The sequence below is a fragment of the Scyliorhinus canicula genome, chromosome 2 (assembly GCF_902713615.1).
Source record: "Scyliorhinus canicula chromosome 2, sScyCan1.1, whole genome shotgun sequence".
Lineage (NCBI taxonomy): Eukaryota > Metazoa > Chordata > Chondrichthyes > Carcharhiniformes > Scyliorhinidae > Scyliorhinus > Scyliorhinus canicula.
In genome coordinates, this window is record NC_052147.1 from 13807605 (window position 1) to 13824119 (window position 16515).

The 16515-nt window shown below is 48.0% G+C and overlaps 1 protein-coding gene across 1 annotated transcript in view; it reads right to left on the bottom strand.

The window, feature by feature from the left end:
• Window positions 1-16515, bottom strand: part of adck1 (aarF domain containing kinase 1) — a 566758-nt gene that overhangs the window by 130103 nt on the left and 420140 nt on the right. Inside the window, 1 exon segment of the mRNA XM_038773763.1 lies at window positions 15184-15381. Coding sequence (XP_038629691.1) covers window positions 15184-15381 — 198 coding nt within the window.

Here is a 16515-nt window from a genome sequence, read left to right on the forward strand (position 1 = left end):
CACCACCCTCACCTCCTAAAGCCCCCCATTATTGAACCTGCTGTTTTCTCCGAGGAAGTCGATAAATGGCTACCACATCTGGACGAACCCTAACATTGATCCTCTTAGGGCGAACTTAATTTTCCCAAGCCTGAGAAACCCAGCCATGTCGCTAACGCAAACCTTTGATTTCAAGGGCTTCAAATCCTTCCACGCTAGTAATATCCGTCTTCGGGTTCCCAAGGAAGCAAAGGCCAAAACGTCAGCCTCTCGCCCCCTGGACTCCGGGTCTTCCGACACTCCAAAAATCGCCACCTCTGGACTCGGCGCCACCCTCCTTTTTAGCACCGTGGACATGACATCCGCAAATTCCTGCCAGAATCCCCTAAGCTTTGAGCATGCCCAAAACATGTGGACATGGTTTGTAGGCCCTCCTGCACGCCACCCACACACATGTCCTCCCAAAAAACCTGCTCATCCGTCCACCATCATGTGTGCCCGGTGGACTACCTTGAACTGTATCAGGCTGAGCCTGGCACATGATGAGGTTGCGTTGACTCTTCTCAGGGCATCCACCCACAGACCCGCCTCTGACTCCTTTCCCAACTCATTTTTCTATTTACGTTTATCTCACCCATTTGGGTTTCCTCCCACTCCGTAAGTTCTTTATAGATTTCCGATATCTTCCCCTCCCCACCCCCATTCTAGAAACTACCTTGTCCTGTATCTCCTGCGACGGTAGAAGCGGAAAGATCGAAACCTGCCTCCGCATAAAATCCCTCACCTGCAGATATTGAAACCCATTCATTCCCGGCAATTCAAACTCCTCCTCTAAATCCTCTAAACATGGAAAGCTCCCATCAATAAACAGATCGCCCAGTCTCTCAATCTCTGCTCTCTGCCACCTCCGAAACCCTCCATACATCCTCCCTGGGACAAACCGGTGATTACCACAAATTGGAGCCCACACCGGTGCTCCCTCCACTCCCATATGCTTCCGCCACTTCCCCAAGACTCTCAGGGCTGCCACTACCACTGGGCTTGTAGAGTACCGGGCCAGCGGGAACGATAGAGAGCCGTTACCAATGCCCCCAAACTTGTGCCCTTACATGAGGCCGCCTGCACCCACTCCCCCAATACCCACTTCCTAATCATAGCTATATTTGCCGCCAAGTACTAGTTTTGAAGTTTGGCAGTGCCAGCCCTCCCCACCCCCCTCGGCTCGGCTCCAACAGTACCTTCTTTACGCGCGGGGTTTTACCCGCCCACACGAACTCAGATATCACCCTATTCACCCGTTTAAAAAAGGCCTATTCCTGATCATTCCTGATGCCTGTGTGAGACACTCAGGATACCTTTTTTCTGTGCATTAAGTGTGCTGCATTCATGCATTAGGTGTTGTTACTGGACCTGCCCCTTTAGGCATCCAGGAATCCCACTGGATCCTGGAATTCTGACAGGCCAGGAAAGGGGTAAAGCTGAGTGGATTTGGGATCGGTCTGCTGTTGGCCCCGGCTGAGAGGCCTTCCAGGACCCTAAGATTATCCAGTCAACAGTGTTTTCCTCAGAGCAGTATTGACCCTGACTAATAAGAACATCAACATCCATTAGTCTGTAACTTTAAGCATTTTATACTGAATTCTCTCCTCCCACGTCTGTGAGGAGCCAGGCCAGTTAAATCGGCAGCCAGGAATTTGCTTTCCCAAGCTGTTTAGATCAGCTCGCTTCTTGATGTTCTTCAGTTGATGGGTCAATAGTTGTGCCATGCGGAACTGCCTAGATTGCTGCATGTGCCAGATATCTGACAGCTTGTTCTGCCCCATTCGGGAATGGTAGCATGATGGTAATGTTAGTGGCTAGTGATCCAGAGGCACAGACTAATGCTCTGGAGACAAGAGTTCAAATCTCCCCACAGCAGCTGAGGGAATTTAACTTCAATTAATACATCTGGATTTTTTAAAAGAAGCTCATCTCAGTAACGAAGATCACAAAACGATCAGCGACATAGCTGGCTCTTAATTGCCCTCTGAAGTGACCTCAGTTGTAGCAAACCAGACAGAAAAATCAAGTAAGAATAAAACTGGATGGATCACTGGCACCAACCTAGACGCCAGAAATGACAAAGGCACACCCAATCCAGTCAACCCTACAACATCCTCCTCACTAACCTCTGGGGCCTTGAGCTAAAATCGGAAGAGCTGTCCCACATACCAGTCATACAACAGCGTCACATAGTCATACCGATCAAACCACACTTTACAGCGAATGTCCAGAACTCCAGAACACCAGAGGTATGGTCCAGTGCTCCATACCGGGAAACCAATCACGGTGGCGATGGAAAGGCAGAGACGTGAGGAGGAGCCTCACTGACATCTCTCACCCCATCTGCAGTCTGGTCCTTCCACCAATCGGCTGCCTCCTTCATTTAAAGCGCCGGCTTCCCACATTGGCCAGGGCGAGGGCCGTTGTGAGAGGCGCACGCCCCTCACATTCCAAGGCAGACCAACGCGAGAGAGTCAATTAAAAAAGTCAAAACCCTTTTGCGGGACGAGGGAGCATGAGATTTAAGTCGCCTTTCAGGGAGGGGGAGGAGTCGGTGCTGCTAATAGAACCGGTGGCTACATCAGACGATGGACAGAAAGGGAGCGGCTGGAGGAGGCAGAGGGATGAAGAATGAGGCTGGGCGGAGACATTTAACAGTGTGTGCGACAGAGAGAAAATATTTCTGAATTAATTAAACCTTTGAGGTCAAACACTGAGGGGATTGGAACTGAAAGAAATAAACGAGCAGAGCTACAGCTAGAATCAAAACTTAAATCAGTCAGAGAAATACTTTAAAGTGTCTGAAAGAGATAAACAGGGGCAGGGACTACAATTACTTCATATTATTTAATTAAATGGTGAAAGGAACATTTTGCTGAAACAATTTAAAGTAAAAATTCATGATTTGAAATATTTTTTACTGTGAGGATTTTTAAAAAGGTCGCATTTTGATTTGTTTTTTAAATGCCGCCTAAGAAGATATACGTTCAACAGACCCTAGTGGATATGTTTAAACATTGAAGTGAGGAAATGGGGTGGGATTCTTAGGCTATAAGAACAACAGCAAAATAAAAAGCTGAACCTGAGAGTCATCCACAAGGAGAGGAGACAGATGAAACTGCTGAACTGCCGAGTAATCAAATTGAGACTCAACAAGCACATTCATCTCAGGGCACAGCATGATGAGAAGGGGGACAGCAGCAAAATCCGCTGTATGGCTCAATGTGGGAGTTTCTATAAGCTTTTATTCCAATATTAAGTTTTATTTTAGAGGTATCCATGAATTTAAGTGTCCAGGAGTGTAGGTGGGACGTTGGAGGAGGGGGTCCCCACACTACAATACCTGTAAAAAAATGTAAGTTACTTTAACCCTAGTCCAACATCATCCCTAGAAATTCCTGACCCACCAGCAGCACAGGACATGGGTGGCGGCACAGTGGTAATCAGCCAGGAGACACTGTCCCTGGAGGTTCTCAACATTGACTTTGGGCCCTATCAAGTCTCATCACATCAGTTCAAACAGGGAAAGGGAATCTCCAACTGGTTATGACCCGACGTTCCTCCCTCAGCTGACGTATTCCTCTTGTGCTCCACACTACTATGAAAGAGCACTCAGAATAGCAAGGGATGTACTCTGGGTGGGGGAACTTCAATGTCCAGCAACAAGAGTGGCTTTGTAGCCACTCTACTGATCCGGCTCACCGGAGTCTGAAGGACATATCTGCCAGACTGGGCATGTGGCAGGTGATGAGGAAACCAAGAAAAGCTACTTGACCTTGACCTTTACTAATCTATCTGTTGCATCTCTCCATGGGGGTGTTAGTAGGAGTAACCACGGCACAGTCCTTATGGAGCGAAATTCCACCTTCACACCAAGGATACCCTCCTTCTGTTGTCTCACACTACCAACATGTAAAATGAGATAGATTTCAAACAAATCCAGCAACTCAAGAATGGGCATCCATGAGGAGCCGTGAGCCATCAGAAGCAGCAGAATTGTTTTCGATCACAATCTGTAACCTCATGGCACGGCACATCACTCACACTACTATTACCATCAAGCCACACTCAGTGAGCAGTTCAGGGCCAGGAATACCCAAAAATCAGGGGCTGGATTCTCCGCACCCCGACGTCGAAATTAAGTCAGGCGCCAGGGCGGAGAATCCATTTCCGGGCATGGAATCGGGACCGGCGGCTGTTCATCGATTCTCCGGACCCCGAAAAGCAGGGTACTCAGGGAGTACGCCGGGCCGCATATCACCTAACGGCGGCCATTGCCAGAGGCCCGCCCCGCTGTTCTCCGCCACCAACCGTCCGAAGTCCCGACGGCGTGGATCTATTGTGGTCCTGCCATTCAGGATGCGCACGTGGTGGCTGTGGACTCAGTCCGCGGCTGCCATGGTCGGGGACAGGCCGATCGGAGGGCAGGGATGCTTTCATACAGAACCGGGCTATTTTGGGGCGGGCGGTCCGGGTCGGGCGCTCAGCTGGTCGGGGGCACTATTTAGGAGGTCCAGCTCCGTGGTCTGAGTCTGCCATGGAGCACAGCACAGCCGCTGGAGGCCACCGCCGTGCGCATGTGCAGCCTTGGACCTGGAAGTGCGGGGCCCATATCTGCAGCTAAAGCTGTGAGATTCACAACGTGTCCCTGCTAACCCCCTGCAGGGCTAGGAATATGTGGCCTTTTGACGCCAGTTTTTCTGGTGTGAAAGGCCACAGTTTTTACGACGCCGTGGGCACATAGTCCCTGAAACGGTGAATCCAGCACCAGATGCCAGATGGTAAAGCTACAACACAGTACTAGAGCAGAAATGATAGACAGAACTAAGGTCAAAGTTCTCCAATTCTATGATGTGGTGGACAGCTGAACAACACATTGGAGGAGGAGGCTCCACAAATATCCCCATCCTCAGTAATGGGGGTGCAAGAGGCAAGGTTGAAGTATTTGCAATCATGAGCCAGAAGTGGAAGTGGATGATCCTGAGATCCCCAGCATCACAGAGGTCAGTCTTCAGCCAATTCGATTCACTCCATGTGATATGAAGAAATGGCAGAATGCTCTGGATACTGCAGAGTATGGGCCCTGACATCATCCCAGCTGTAGCATTGAAGGCGTATGCTCTAGAACCAGCTGTTCAAGAATGCCTACACCTTTGGCATCTACCCAACAGTGACGAAAATTGTCCAGGTATGTCCTGCCCATGAAAAGCAGGTAAAATCCAACCCGGCCAATTACTGCTGCATTAGTCTATTCTCGATCATCAGCAAAGTCCTTGCCAAATGCCACTGGTTCTCTTACTGCAATGAATTCAAAATCATGCATTCATATATCACCCTTAATATTACAGCCATGAAGTACTTTTGAAGTGTAGCTACTGTGGTAATAAGAGAACAAAGAAAAGTACAGCACAGGAACAGGCCCTTCGGCCCTCCAAGCCCATGCCGATCATGATGCCCTAACTAGAAAAAAACCTTCTGCCCTTAATCGGTCCGTATCCCTCTATTTCCTCCGTATCCATGTATCCATCCAGATGCCTCTTAAATGTTGCTAATGTGCTTCCACCACATCCTCTGACAGCGCGTCCCAGGCACCCACCACTCTCTGTGTGAAAACACCCCGCACATCTCCCCTAACTTTCCCCCCTCTCACCTTGAACCTGTGCCCCCTGTGTAATTGGCACTTTCACCCTTGGAAAAAGCCTCTGACTATTCACCCTGTTTATGCCTCTCAAAATTTTGTAGACCTCTATCAGATCTCCCCTCAGCCTCTGTCTTTCCAGTGAAAACAATCCTAGTTTATTCAATCTCTCCTCATAGCCAATACCCTCAAGACCAGGCAACATTCTGGTGAACCTTCTTTGCACTCTCCCCAAAGCTTCCACATGATTCTGACAATGTGGTGATCAGAACTGCACGCAGTACTCCAAATGCATCCTAACCGAGGTTGTATATAGCTGCAACATGATTTCCCAACTCAATGCCCCGGTTGATGAAGGCAAGCGTGCCGTATGCCTTCTTAATCACCTTGTCCACCTGTGTTGCCACTTTTAGGGAACTGTGGACCCTCTGTATGTTAATGTAATGTCGGAAACTCAGCAGCCAATAAAACAGGTAGTCTGTTTTGTGATAAAAGCAAATTACTGCGGATGCTGAAATCTGAAAAAAAAACCCAGAAAATTCTGGACAATCCCAGCAGGTCTGACCGCATCTGCGGAGAGAGAAAGGAGCTGACGTTTGGAGTCCGGATGACTCTTTGCCAAAGCTTTGTCAAATCTGTTTTGTGAAGTTGATCGAGGGACAATGTTGGCCAAAGAATCGGAGATAAGGCCCTTACTCTTCTTAGAAAAATGCAAGGGGTCATTTCCATCGAATGAGGGGGCAGAAGGGGCCTCGGTTTAACATTCACTCCAAATCTGAGCACTATGTTCGTATGTATGTAACCAACAAACCACCGAGAGGGCAGCCCACTGGGCCATGGCTAGCTCAAGTACAATGTTGACCCTTTGTTAATTACCGAATTCACCCACAGCCACCTTCCTCTCCAACTCTGTAATACCTCCAACCACTGTATCTCTTCTTTCCATCATCAGTCCCTGATCTTTGTGTTGTACAGCTAAGGATATTATACAGTTCTGTGAGCACCACACCATCAACAATGGTGGGGCTGGCCCTGAGCTCAGGCACTCATGCCACAGAAAGGCATTTGCCGACACATTCAGCCCTCGTGCCTTTTCAACTGTTTCCCCGAAGGAGTTGTGTGGGCTTGTGTGAATGGTCATCACGGTCAATTGTATTATAAATTGAGCTGGACAGATTAGAACACGTGCATTATTTTATTTGTAAGTAAATCCGAACAGCGGTTTTAGCCTGTGCGAAGTATGGTCGTATTGTGAATATTTACTGTCCACTATGTGGCCAGCTAAACAACCCAGGAAATTGGATTACATGAACTCAACAGCTGGAGAGGAAAAGACACAGTTTCAGTTTGAGGTTGATCATAGCCCACATTTCACAACTGGTCTTACCGGAACACTAACTGAAGTGAGCATCTTTCTGGAGCTGGGAGGTTAAGGGAAAAGGTCAATACTACAGCCCCCTGAAGGGGGTTTGGCCCAGTCTGGCCCCATGGTGTGCATTACATCCACATCCAACACCACACACCAGTAATATCTTTTGTTTCTTATTCGTTCATGGGACATGAACGTTGCTGGCTGGGCCAGCATTTATTGCCCATCCCTAATTGCCCTTGAGGGCCATTTAAGAATGTCGACCACATTGCTGTGCGTCTGGAGTCACATGTAGGCCAGACCGGGTAAAGGTGGAGATTTTCTTCTCTGAAGGACGTTAGTGAACCAGATGGGTTTTTATGACCATCGACAATGTTTCATGGTCATCATTAGACTTTTAATTCTTGCCCGCCACATGATCGGTACGTGTGGGACGTGGGCCGTGCAAAGGTCCGTTGACCTCGGGTGGGAATTTCCAGTCGGAGGGCGGGCATGGCCGAAGAATCCCGTCCCTTGTCTCCACCTTAAGGATACAAAATAATGAAGAGCACAAAAATGCAACATTGGTGCTTTCATTCAGTATCTGTCTCCTCCACTGGGCCCGGGTTACAGGATGATGGAGCACAGAAGGAGGCCATTCAGCCCAGCGTACCTGTGCCAGCACTATGAAGGGGCTATCCCATTAGTCTCACTCCCTCATTCTGACTCTCGAGCCCGACAAAAGCTCCCTTCTGAAAGCTACTGTTGAGGCTGTTCCATCGCCTTTTGAAGCAGTGGCAAATCACCGTGCAATTTTTTTTAATCGTCTCGATGTGCCTCTCTTGATTTCCCACAGAGATTTGTAGTTGCTCTACTTCTTTGACTCCAGCACAGCCATCGTCATTACACAATTTGGGGCATATTTTACTTTGTCTATGACTAAAGGGTTACTTCTTGGATTTTCATGCACTTTTTAATGGATCCACCCTGCACATCATGGCATTGGATACTAAACTGATTAATAGAAAGGGAAGCAGACGGGTCACCATAATGTTCCTTGCTGGCTCCTCAAACGGTCAAGATCCAGTGAAGAGCTATGACCCTCATTCAGTTATGGACTAAGAACCCATGTGAAACTCCATAAAAATGCTGATTATTGAAACAGCTCCTTCTGGCACTAAAGGCCCCTGAAGGAGATTGCATTCCCTCGGCTTAAAGACATAATGTTCCTTGGGCAGCACTTACAATCCACTTTCCAATCATAGATAAATGTCAGAGGCCCAGAATTGCAGGCATTCCCATTCTCTAATAACCTCAGTAATCCGCAGCAGCAAATGCAAAGGTTTTGCTGCTAACGACATCGAGGTCCTCAAGTTTGATGGTCTCAGGAGATAGATTGCAGTGGGGAAGATTAAAAATTGCCAGACGATCCGAAATTCTCATTTAAATCAGGCTGATCTGCACCTGAAGAGTTTACAGCGCCGAGTGAGTCACAAAGTCTCAAGTTTAATTCTCGTTGCTTTGACTCCTTTGGAACTAAGAAAAGACGAGCTTGAGAAAGCGGGCCCACGCGGCAGAGAAGCTTGCTGATGGACTCTGAAGGGACCGAGTGCATTTCATCCTGAGGGAAAGAAGAAAGATGGAGCTGCGCGGGGTAGGGGGCCATTTGCCAGTGACAGAGTCGTCCGAGGTGCCGCCTTTTTGGTGAGGCCCCATAAAATATCCAGTGACGCTGTTCGGAGAGGAGTAGGTGAATTATGCCTGATGATTTGGCCAATATTTATCCCTCGAACAACACCAATAAAGCTTGGCTATTATTTGCATTGTCTGCTTGTGTGAACTTGCTGTGTCCAAAATGGCTGCTCCAGTGACTACAATTCAAATACACTTCATTGGCCCAAGCTAGTGAACGATGCGATATAAATGGAAGTCCTTCTAGGTCAGCACGATGGCGCAGTGGGTTAGCCCTGTTGCCTCACGGCGTTGAGGTCCCAGGTTCGATTCCGGCTCTGGGTCACTGTCCGTGTGGAGTTTGCACATTATCCCCGTGTTTGCGTGGGTTTCGCCTCCACGATCCAAAGATGTGCTGGCTAGGTGGATTGAAGGATTGAACACACTAAATTGCCCCTTAATTGGAATAAAATGAATTGGGTACACTAAATTTATAAAAAATTAAAATTAAAAATAAATGGAAGCTCTTCCTTTCTTTAATGGAGTGCTACAAAAGGGAGCGGCAATGTATATTGATTGTCCCTTTCAGGGCAACACAGCAGAGTAAGGATCACCGAGCTTCGGTGACCAATCGGGACTCTCAGAGTGGGGAGATGTTTCTCCTCAGCAGAGGTATTCTAGAATTAGCTGCAAACATGCTGCTGATCTATATGACTTGGTAATAAATCCCTTGTGTTCACTAATTAAGGACGCGATCGAACGGCCGCGTCCTGCCGGAGGAGGAGTAGGACGCGGCCGGTAAATGCCGGGAGAGCCCTCCTTTGCGCACTTGACAAGTTTGAATGCTGATATGTTTCCTTTTTTACATGAGACCCATTTGAGAATCAAGTTTGCATAAGGGCTGGGTGGGGCAGGAATCATTCGGGTTTTGATTGTAGCGTGTGGGTGATCGCTGCGTTAATTAATAAGAGGGTGTCTTTTTCTGTGGTTAATATATTAGAAGACCCAGGTGGGAGTTACGTAATCGTCAGTGGGCCGTTGGTGGTTACCTTAGTGGTGTTGGTCAATGCGTATGCCCCATGAATATGAGGAAAAGAGAGGTGTTCCCAATTCATAGAAATTATCATACACATCATAGAATTTACAGTGCAGAAGAAGACCATTCGGCCCATTGAGTCTGCACCGGTCCTCGGAAAGAGCACCCTACGTAAGCCCACACCTCCACCCTATCTGCGTAACCCAGTCACCACTCCTAACCTTTTTGGACACTAAGGGCAATTTATCATGGTCAATCCACCTAACCTGCACATCTTTGGACTGTGGGAGGAAACCGGAGCACCCGGAGGAAACCCACGCAGACACGGGGAGAACGTGCAGACTCCACACAGACAGTGACCCAAGCCGGGAATCGAATCTGGGATCCTGGAGCTGTGAAGCAACTGTGCTGACCACTGTGCTACCGTGCTGCCCAGATTGAGGCTGGTGAACAGGAAAGAAGGTTAGGGGAGTTGCCGTCTTGTTTGGCAGGGCGAGTTTTATACATTTGGGTGCTATAATAATCTTATAATAATCTTTATTGTCGCACATAGGCTTACATTTACACTGCAATGAAGTTACTGTGAAAAGCCCCTAGTCGCCACATTCCGGCGCCTGTTCGGGTACACAGAGGGAGAATTCAGAATGTCCAATTGACCCAACAGCACGTCTTTCAGGACTTGTGGGAGGAAACCAGAGCACCCGGAGGAAACTCACGCAGACGCGAGGAGAAAGTGCAGACTCCGCACAGACGGTGACCCAAGCCGGGAATCGAACCTGGGACCCTGGCGCTGTGAACGACCCACTGTGCTACGCTGCGGGGCTGGGTGCCGTTGCACAAGCTGAACCTGGCTCGGTTGGTGGAGCAGCTGAAAGTGGATTTTAAGGGGTGGGATGTGTTGCCGCTGTTGCTGGCAGTGGGGGTGCAGACAGTAAAATTGACGGTGCTGCCAAGGTTTCTGTTCGTATTTCAGAACCTCCCAATCATCGTCCCCAAGTCGTTTTTTAAAAAAAGGTCAATGCACTGATTTCTGGATTTGTGTGAGCGGGGAAGACCCTGCGGGTCATGAGGGCTTTCTTGGAGCGGGGGCAAGGTGGGTGGGGGCTGGCGTTGCCGAATATGATGAATTACTACGGGACGGCGAATGGAATTGGGCCTTGGGGAAAGGGTCAGCGTGAGGGTGGAGAGAGGCAATATCATGTTTAAAGGGGAATATGTTTAAAGGCTTTGGTGTTGGTGCCTCTACCGTTCTCGCCGATCAGTTACTCCGTGAGCCCAATGATAGTGTCAGCCTTAAGGGTGTGGGGGCAGTGGAGGCAGTATTTGGGGCTGGAGGGTGCCTCGGTGTGGGCACTGATCTGAAATAACCAGAGATTTGCACTGCCAGGGCTGGATGCCAGGTTTCAGGGTTGGCGGCAGGCAGGGATTGAGCACTTTTGCGATCTGTCTATAGGGGGCAAATTTGCAAACGTGGAGGACCTATTTTGTTGTTAAACGCTGCCTCTGGGGTTTGAGCTACAGTATTGGCAATGCTTTTGGAGCCCTGCCTTCCTGGGGGATCTCGGAGGAGCAGACTGGGTTTGTTAAAGGCCGGTAGTTGTCAACCGGAGATTGTTACACGTGTTGTCGCCTTCCTTAGGACCCGAGCCAGAGGTGATTATTCCAATGGAGCTGAGAAGGCGTTTCATTGGGTTGAGTAGGGCTACCTCTTTGAAATCCTTGGAAGGTTTGGATGTGGACCAAAATTTATGTAATGGATTAGGCTTTTGTACTGGGCCCTCACCGCGAGTGTGTGTATTAATGCCCTGAGTTCAGGTTAAATAGGGGTAGAAGGCAGGGGTATTCATTGTTCCACTTTCGTTTGCCTTGACAAATGAGCCGCTGACCATTGCATTGAGGTCATGCACTAGATGGAGAGGAATAGAGAATGGGGGGGAAGGAGCACAGAGTGTCCTTATAAGTGGATGATTTGTTACTATAAATCACGGATCCTCTCCAATGTGTAGGAGATGATGAAGCTGCTCAGGATTTTGGGCTCCTTTCTTGGGTACAAGCTAAATCTAGGCAAAACTGAATAATTTCCAGGTGAATCCCTTTGGGGCGAGAGCTATTCTGGGGAGATTGCTCCATGTCACTGTTGGCTCCAATTTTCAGGAACCATAGGTTTGTGACGTCTGGCTTGGATTCATCTTTCGAGAAAGGGGAGAGGGAGGAGTTGGAGAACTTTAGGGACATGTTTCTTGAAGGTAGGCTCGCTGGCTTAGACAAGTTTTTAGAGAAATGCCAACTCCCGAGAGGGAACGTATTTAGGTGCGTGTGTTTCTTTGTAAGGAGCTTCCTTCATTTCCCCTGGTACCGTCACCCTCGCTTTTGGACAGGGTACTGTCCTTGGCTGAGCTGGCGGTGGGTAAGATTTTGGATATTAATGGGCAGATGTTGTCGCTGGAACAAGTAAAGGGGAAATGGGAGGATGAACTGGGTTTGGCTTTTGAAGAGAGGGGTGATATGGACTGAGGGTCTTCACAGGGTCAACTTCACCTCCTCAGCTGTTGCCCATATCGCTTGAACTCATTTTTCTATCAGAAATATATCTCCTTCTTGAAACCATTTAATGACTCAGGTTCCACCGCACTATGGGGCAGCGTGTTCCACAAATTCACCACCCTCTGCGAGAAGTAGTTCCTCCTCATCTCAGTTCTAAATCTACCGCCTCTCACCTGTGTTAGTTTCTGGGTTTTTTTTTGACACAATGTCGGAGGTTTTGGGTGTTCAGTTGGAGCCATGCCACTTGGTAGCCATTTGTGGAGTTTCGGACTCGCCGGTGCTGCAGACAAGATGAAGGCAAGTTCTACCCTTGGCATCGCTAATAACCCAGAGGCGGGTTCTGCTTAGGTGGAGGTCCCCGGTGCCGCCTCGGGCCTTGGCATGGTTGTGGGATCTGACGGAATTTTTGTACCTTGGGGAGATCAACTATACCATGAGGGGGTCGGTAGAGGTGTTCTACTCGAGATGGCAGCCTTTCATCTCCTTTTCCAGATAACTGGTCATGGTTAGCTGTTGGGGGGGGGGCTTGTCTTTTTGTTGATGTTTTGGTTTATTTATGGGGGGTTGAGTGGGGAGGGAGTGTGGACTGGGATGGGCGAGTGTGGATAGTTTGAGTTTGCATTGGTTTGGGGTTTGCAGTATTGTTATTTTGTTGCAATGAAAATCTTCTTGAATAAAAACATTTTTAAAAAGACAATTAGCTGCCAGTGAAATGAGTTTATTGACCAGACCTTACACTGTCGGGCTTGGACACTGAGCCTAGACTGAGTCCCTAATGCTTTTGGATATAAATCGTTCTTCTCTGCATTAAGTCCACCTTTGTGTTGTGAAACACATCACAACACACTGAGCCTAACGCCAGGGAACCCACTGAACCGGGAACTAGCTCTGTGATAAAGTACAAAGGAGGTTGTCCACGCCACAGCTTTCAAAAGTAGTTACTGATTTATTACGCTACCATTATCGCGGTTAATTTTCCATGTGCACAATTCTTTTAAATGAGCACTGGTCGTCAAAGTCATGTGCTAATACAAACAAGGCCTGAGAGTGATAGATTTTTTAACAGGCAAGGGTATTAAAGGAAGTGGAGTGGAGGTGGGTCCATGGAAATAAGATACAGATCAGGCATGACCTAACTGAAGAGGGCTCGAGGGACTGGAAGAAATACAGGAGCAGGAGTAGCTAAAATCATGCAAAAGCGTGCAAGTAAACTAATCATTTGTCAATTCTATCCCATTGCCCTGTCCAATTTCACTCGCTGGCCTCCTGATTAACCTGTTAAAGGTTTTACAGTTCGATTTTCTAGGTGCCCAGGGATGGGTTTTAACTCGGGAACGTGAGTTGAAATTAGATGCAAAAGTTATTAATATTGCCTTTTCTTTTACTTTGACTGACCTCTTTTTACTGACCGTCTACTTTATACTAAAACACCACACAGGGAAAGTCAAACTGTTATTCTTCAAAACCATTGCCTTTACAGAAGGAAAACAGGAAAGGACTTTCCACATGCTTCAAAATGAGGATGTTACCTGGAATGGAACTGAAGTCCCTTTTCAAAGCTACTCATATTGGTTGAATTGAATGACACAGTTATAGCCACACCTCTGTTGTGTTATGCTTCTTCATGTAGCATAAGCTGCTTCCTTAATGTGTACTCTGACAAAGGAAGGTTCAGACTTGGAGATAGGTTTAACACATTTATTGAAACCTTAACAATTCTCCTACTTGAGTTCGACTCTCCTGCTAATCTTGCTATAGTAACTCAGTCTAACTAACCAGTCTGCTCTAAGCCATGCGGTGGGTGTGATGCTTCCGATCTGCCCCTGTCTCTCTGAGTGTCGCCTACGGAAAGAGAAAGAGCATGTGTGCCCTGTCCTTTTATACGGGTTGCCCCCTTGTGGTAGTGTCACCTCTGGGTGTCTTGACTGCCCATTGGTCTTGTCCTATTGTAAGTGTTCATTAGCTGTATGTCTGCATGTCATGATGTCTCTGGTGCTCCCTCTAAGTGTTTACTTAGTCTTAGTGTATTTGCATTAACCTCTTGTGTATTTACAGTGATGCATATCACCACAACCTCTACAATCAATGACCGGTGTCCAAGAGTCAGAAGTGGAAGGATAATTAGTTCTCATGGTAACAGTGGTAACTTCATGACAATCACTGTAAATATTAGTACACAGGACCATAGCATCACACGGTAACTATAGTTCTTCTTGGAGCTCCATTTGCTGGTGGAAAAGGCTTTCCAATATTAACGTGAGCGCGTGAGTGTGTGTGTGTGTGTCTGAGAGAGAGTCCGAGCCATCACCACAAATCGTGGCCCCCAACGCAAGGCAGCTTTCACATCTCACTCTTTGAGCTCTACAGTTGAAGTACTTCTCTGAGCGAACACAACCAGGCGAGAAGAAAGAAAGAATTGCATTTACATGGCACCTTTCACAACCAAGTTGTGTGCATAAAAATCCCCTGAGCAGCAATACAATAATGACAGGTCATCTGTTTTGGTGATGGTGGTTGAGGGATAATATGCCTGGACAATGAGGAGGGCTCCTCTACCCTTCTCCGAAATAGTGCCACGGGATCTTGTATGTCTACCCAGGCTGGGGCCCCAGTTTAAAGTCCCATCGGAAAAGCGGCACCTCGGACAGTGCAGCGCACCCTCGGGCCTGCACTGGGATGCCAGATTAGACTTTGTTCTCAAATCACTGGGATGAGACTTGAACCCCCCCCCCCTTCCTGGAATTCTGGCTCAGTGACAAATATGTTAAATATTGAACCACAGCTGTCACCATTGCAGCAGCAATGATGTAAACACTGCAAATCCCCCACCGCAAGTTAGTCAAGCAAATCTGGACAGTTGTGACCTCTTGTTAAGGCCTCGTTAAAGGCAAATTATAAGCAGCTGGATTTCCAAATGTTCCTCACCTCAATCTTGGAGACGGGCCTTTGGTTAATTCCTTTGGATATAGAAGCCCAGGATCTGGCCGTTACCATGCAGGCAAAGAGTGGATACAAGTCCCCAGCCCCGAGTCGCCGGCTGTACATCTCAATGCCTTTCATATCGGTTCTAATCAGGGAGTGCCACAGGCGGCAGTAGTCGAGACGGAACTCCTCTGTCAAGTTCTGGACAAAACGAAGAATGAAACAGAGGTCAGGAGAAAGAGGCCATATTCAGAATGGAGTACCACATTAACCACAGAAATATCCTGGAGTTTATCAACTCTGCTTTATCACAAAATACATTTCAGAATCGTAGCCTTAAATTTACAGCGTAGAAACAGGTCATTCAGCCTAACTGGTCAATGTTGGTGTTTGCACTCCACACACGTTTCCTGCCAAGCCTTCTTTGTCTAACTTCACCTTTATGTCCGTCTATTCCTTTCTCCTCAGGTACTCATCACTTCCCTCTGAAGGTATCCCCTCGAATGTCATTCTCCTCAATTACTCCATGTGGCAGCAGGTTCCATATTCTAATCTATCTCCAGGTTCAAAAGGTTTCTGGTCAATTCTTTATTGGGTTGAATTAGTGACTATGTTATATTCAGTAATCATAGAATCCCTACAGTGTCGGAAGAGGCCATTCGGTCCATCGAAGCTGCACCGGGTCGGTGAAAGAGCACCCTACCCAGGCCCACTCCCCCATCCTAATCCCAGAAACCCAGTAACCCCCACATCTAACCTTTTGGTCACTAAGGGCAATTTATCACGGCCAATGCACCTAACCGTGCAGTCTTTGGACTGTGGGAGGAAACCGGAGCACCCGGAGGAAACCCACGCAGACACGGGGAGAACGTGCACACAGACAGTCAGTCATCCGAGGTCGGAACTGAACCCTGGTCGCTGACACTTGAGACAGCAGTGTTAGCCACTGTGCAAACATGTCGCCCCCCCCATGTTGATGGCAAGAAACAAAAGCAAAATACTGTGGATGCTGGAAATCTGAAATAAAGTTCCAAAGGAGAGTCAGGTTAGACTTGAAACCTTGGTGATTTACCGGACGCGTCCCGTGGGAATCGGCGGTCGTTACGCCTGAGAGATCTAAGGAGATCTCGTGAGATATTGCGATCTGGATCCTGCCCACAATGGGCAGGACCAGGCTTACGTAGTTAAAAGAGCTTAAAAGCTCACTGAGCTATTTTGCCATCGGATCCAACCGGCACGCATCACCTATTGGCCTCGCTGAGGAGACCCCACAAACGGGGACGAGATGTCCCGGCACTTAGGGGGGTCTCCCAGATTATCGGAGGCACCCCTGGT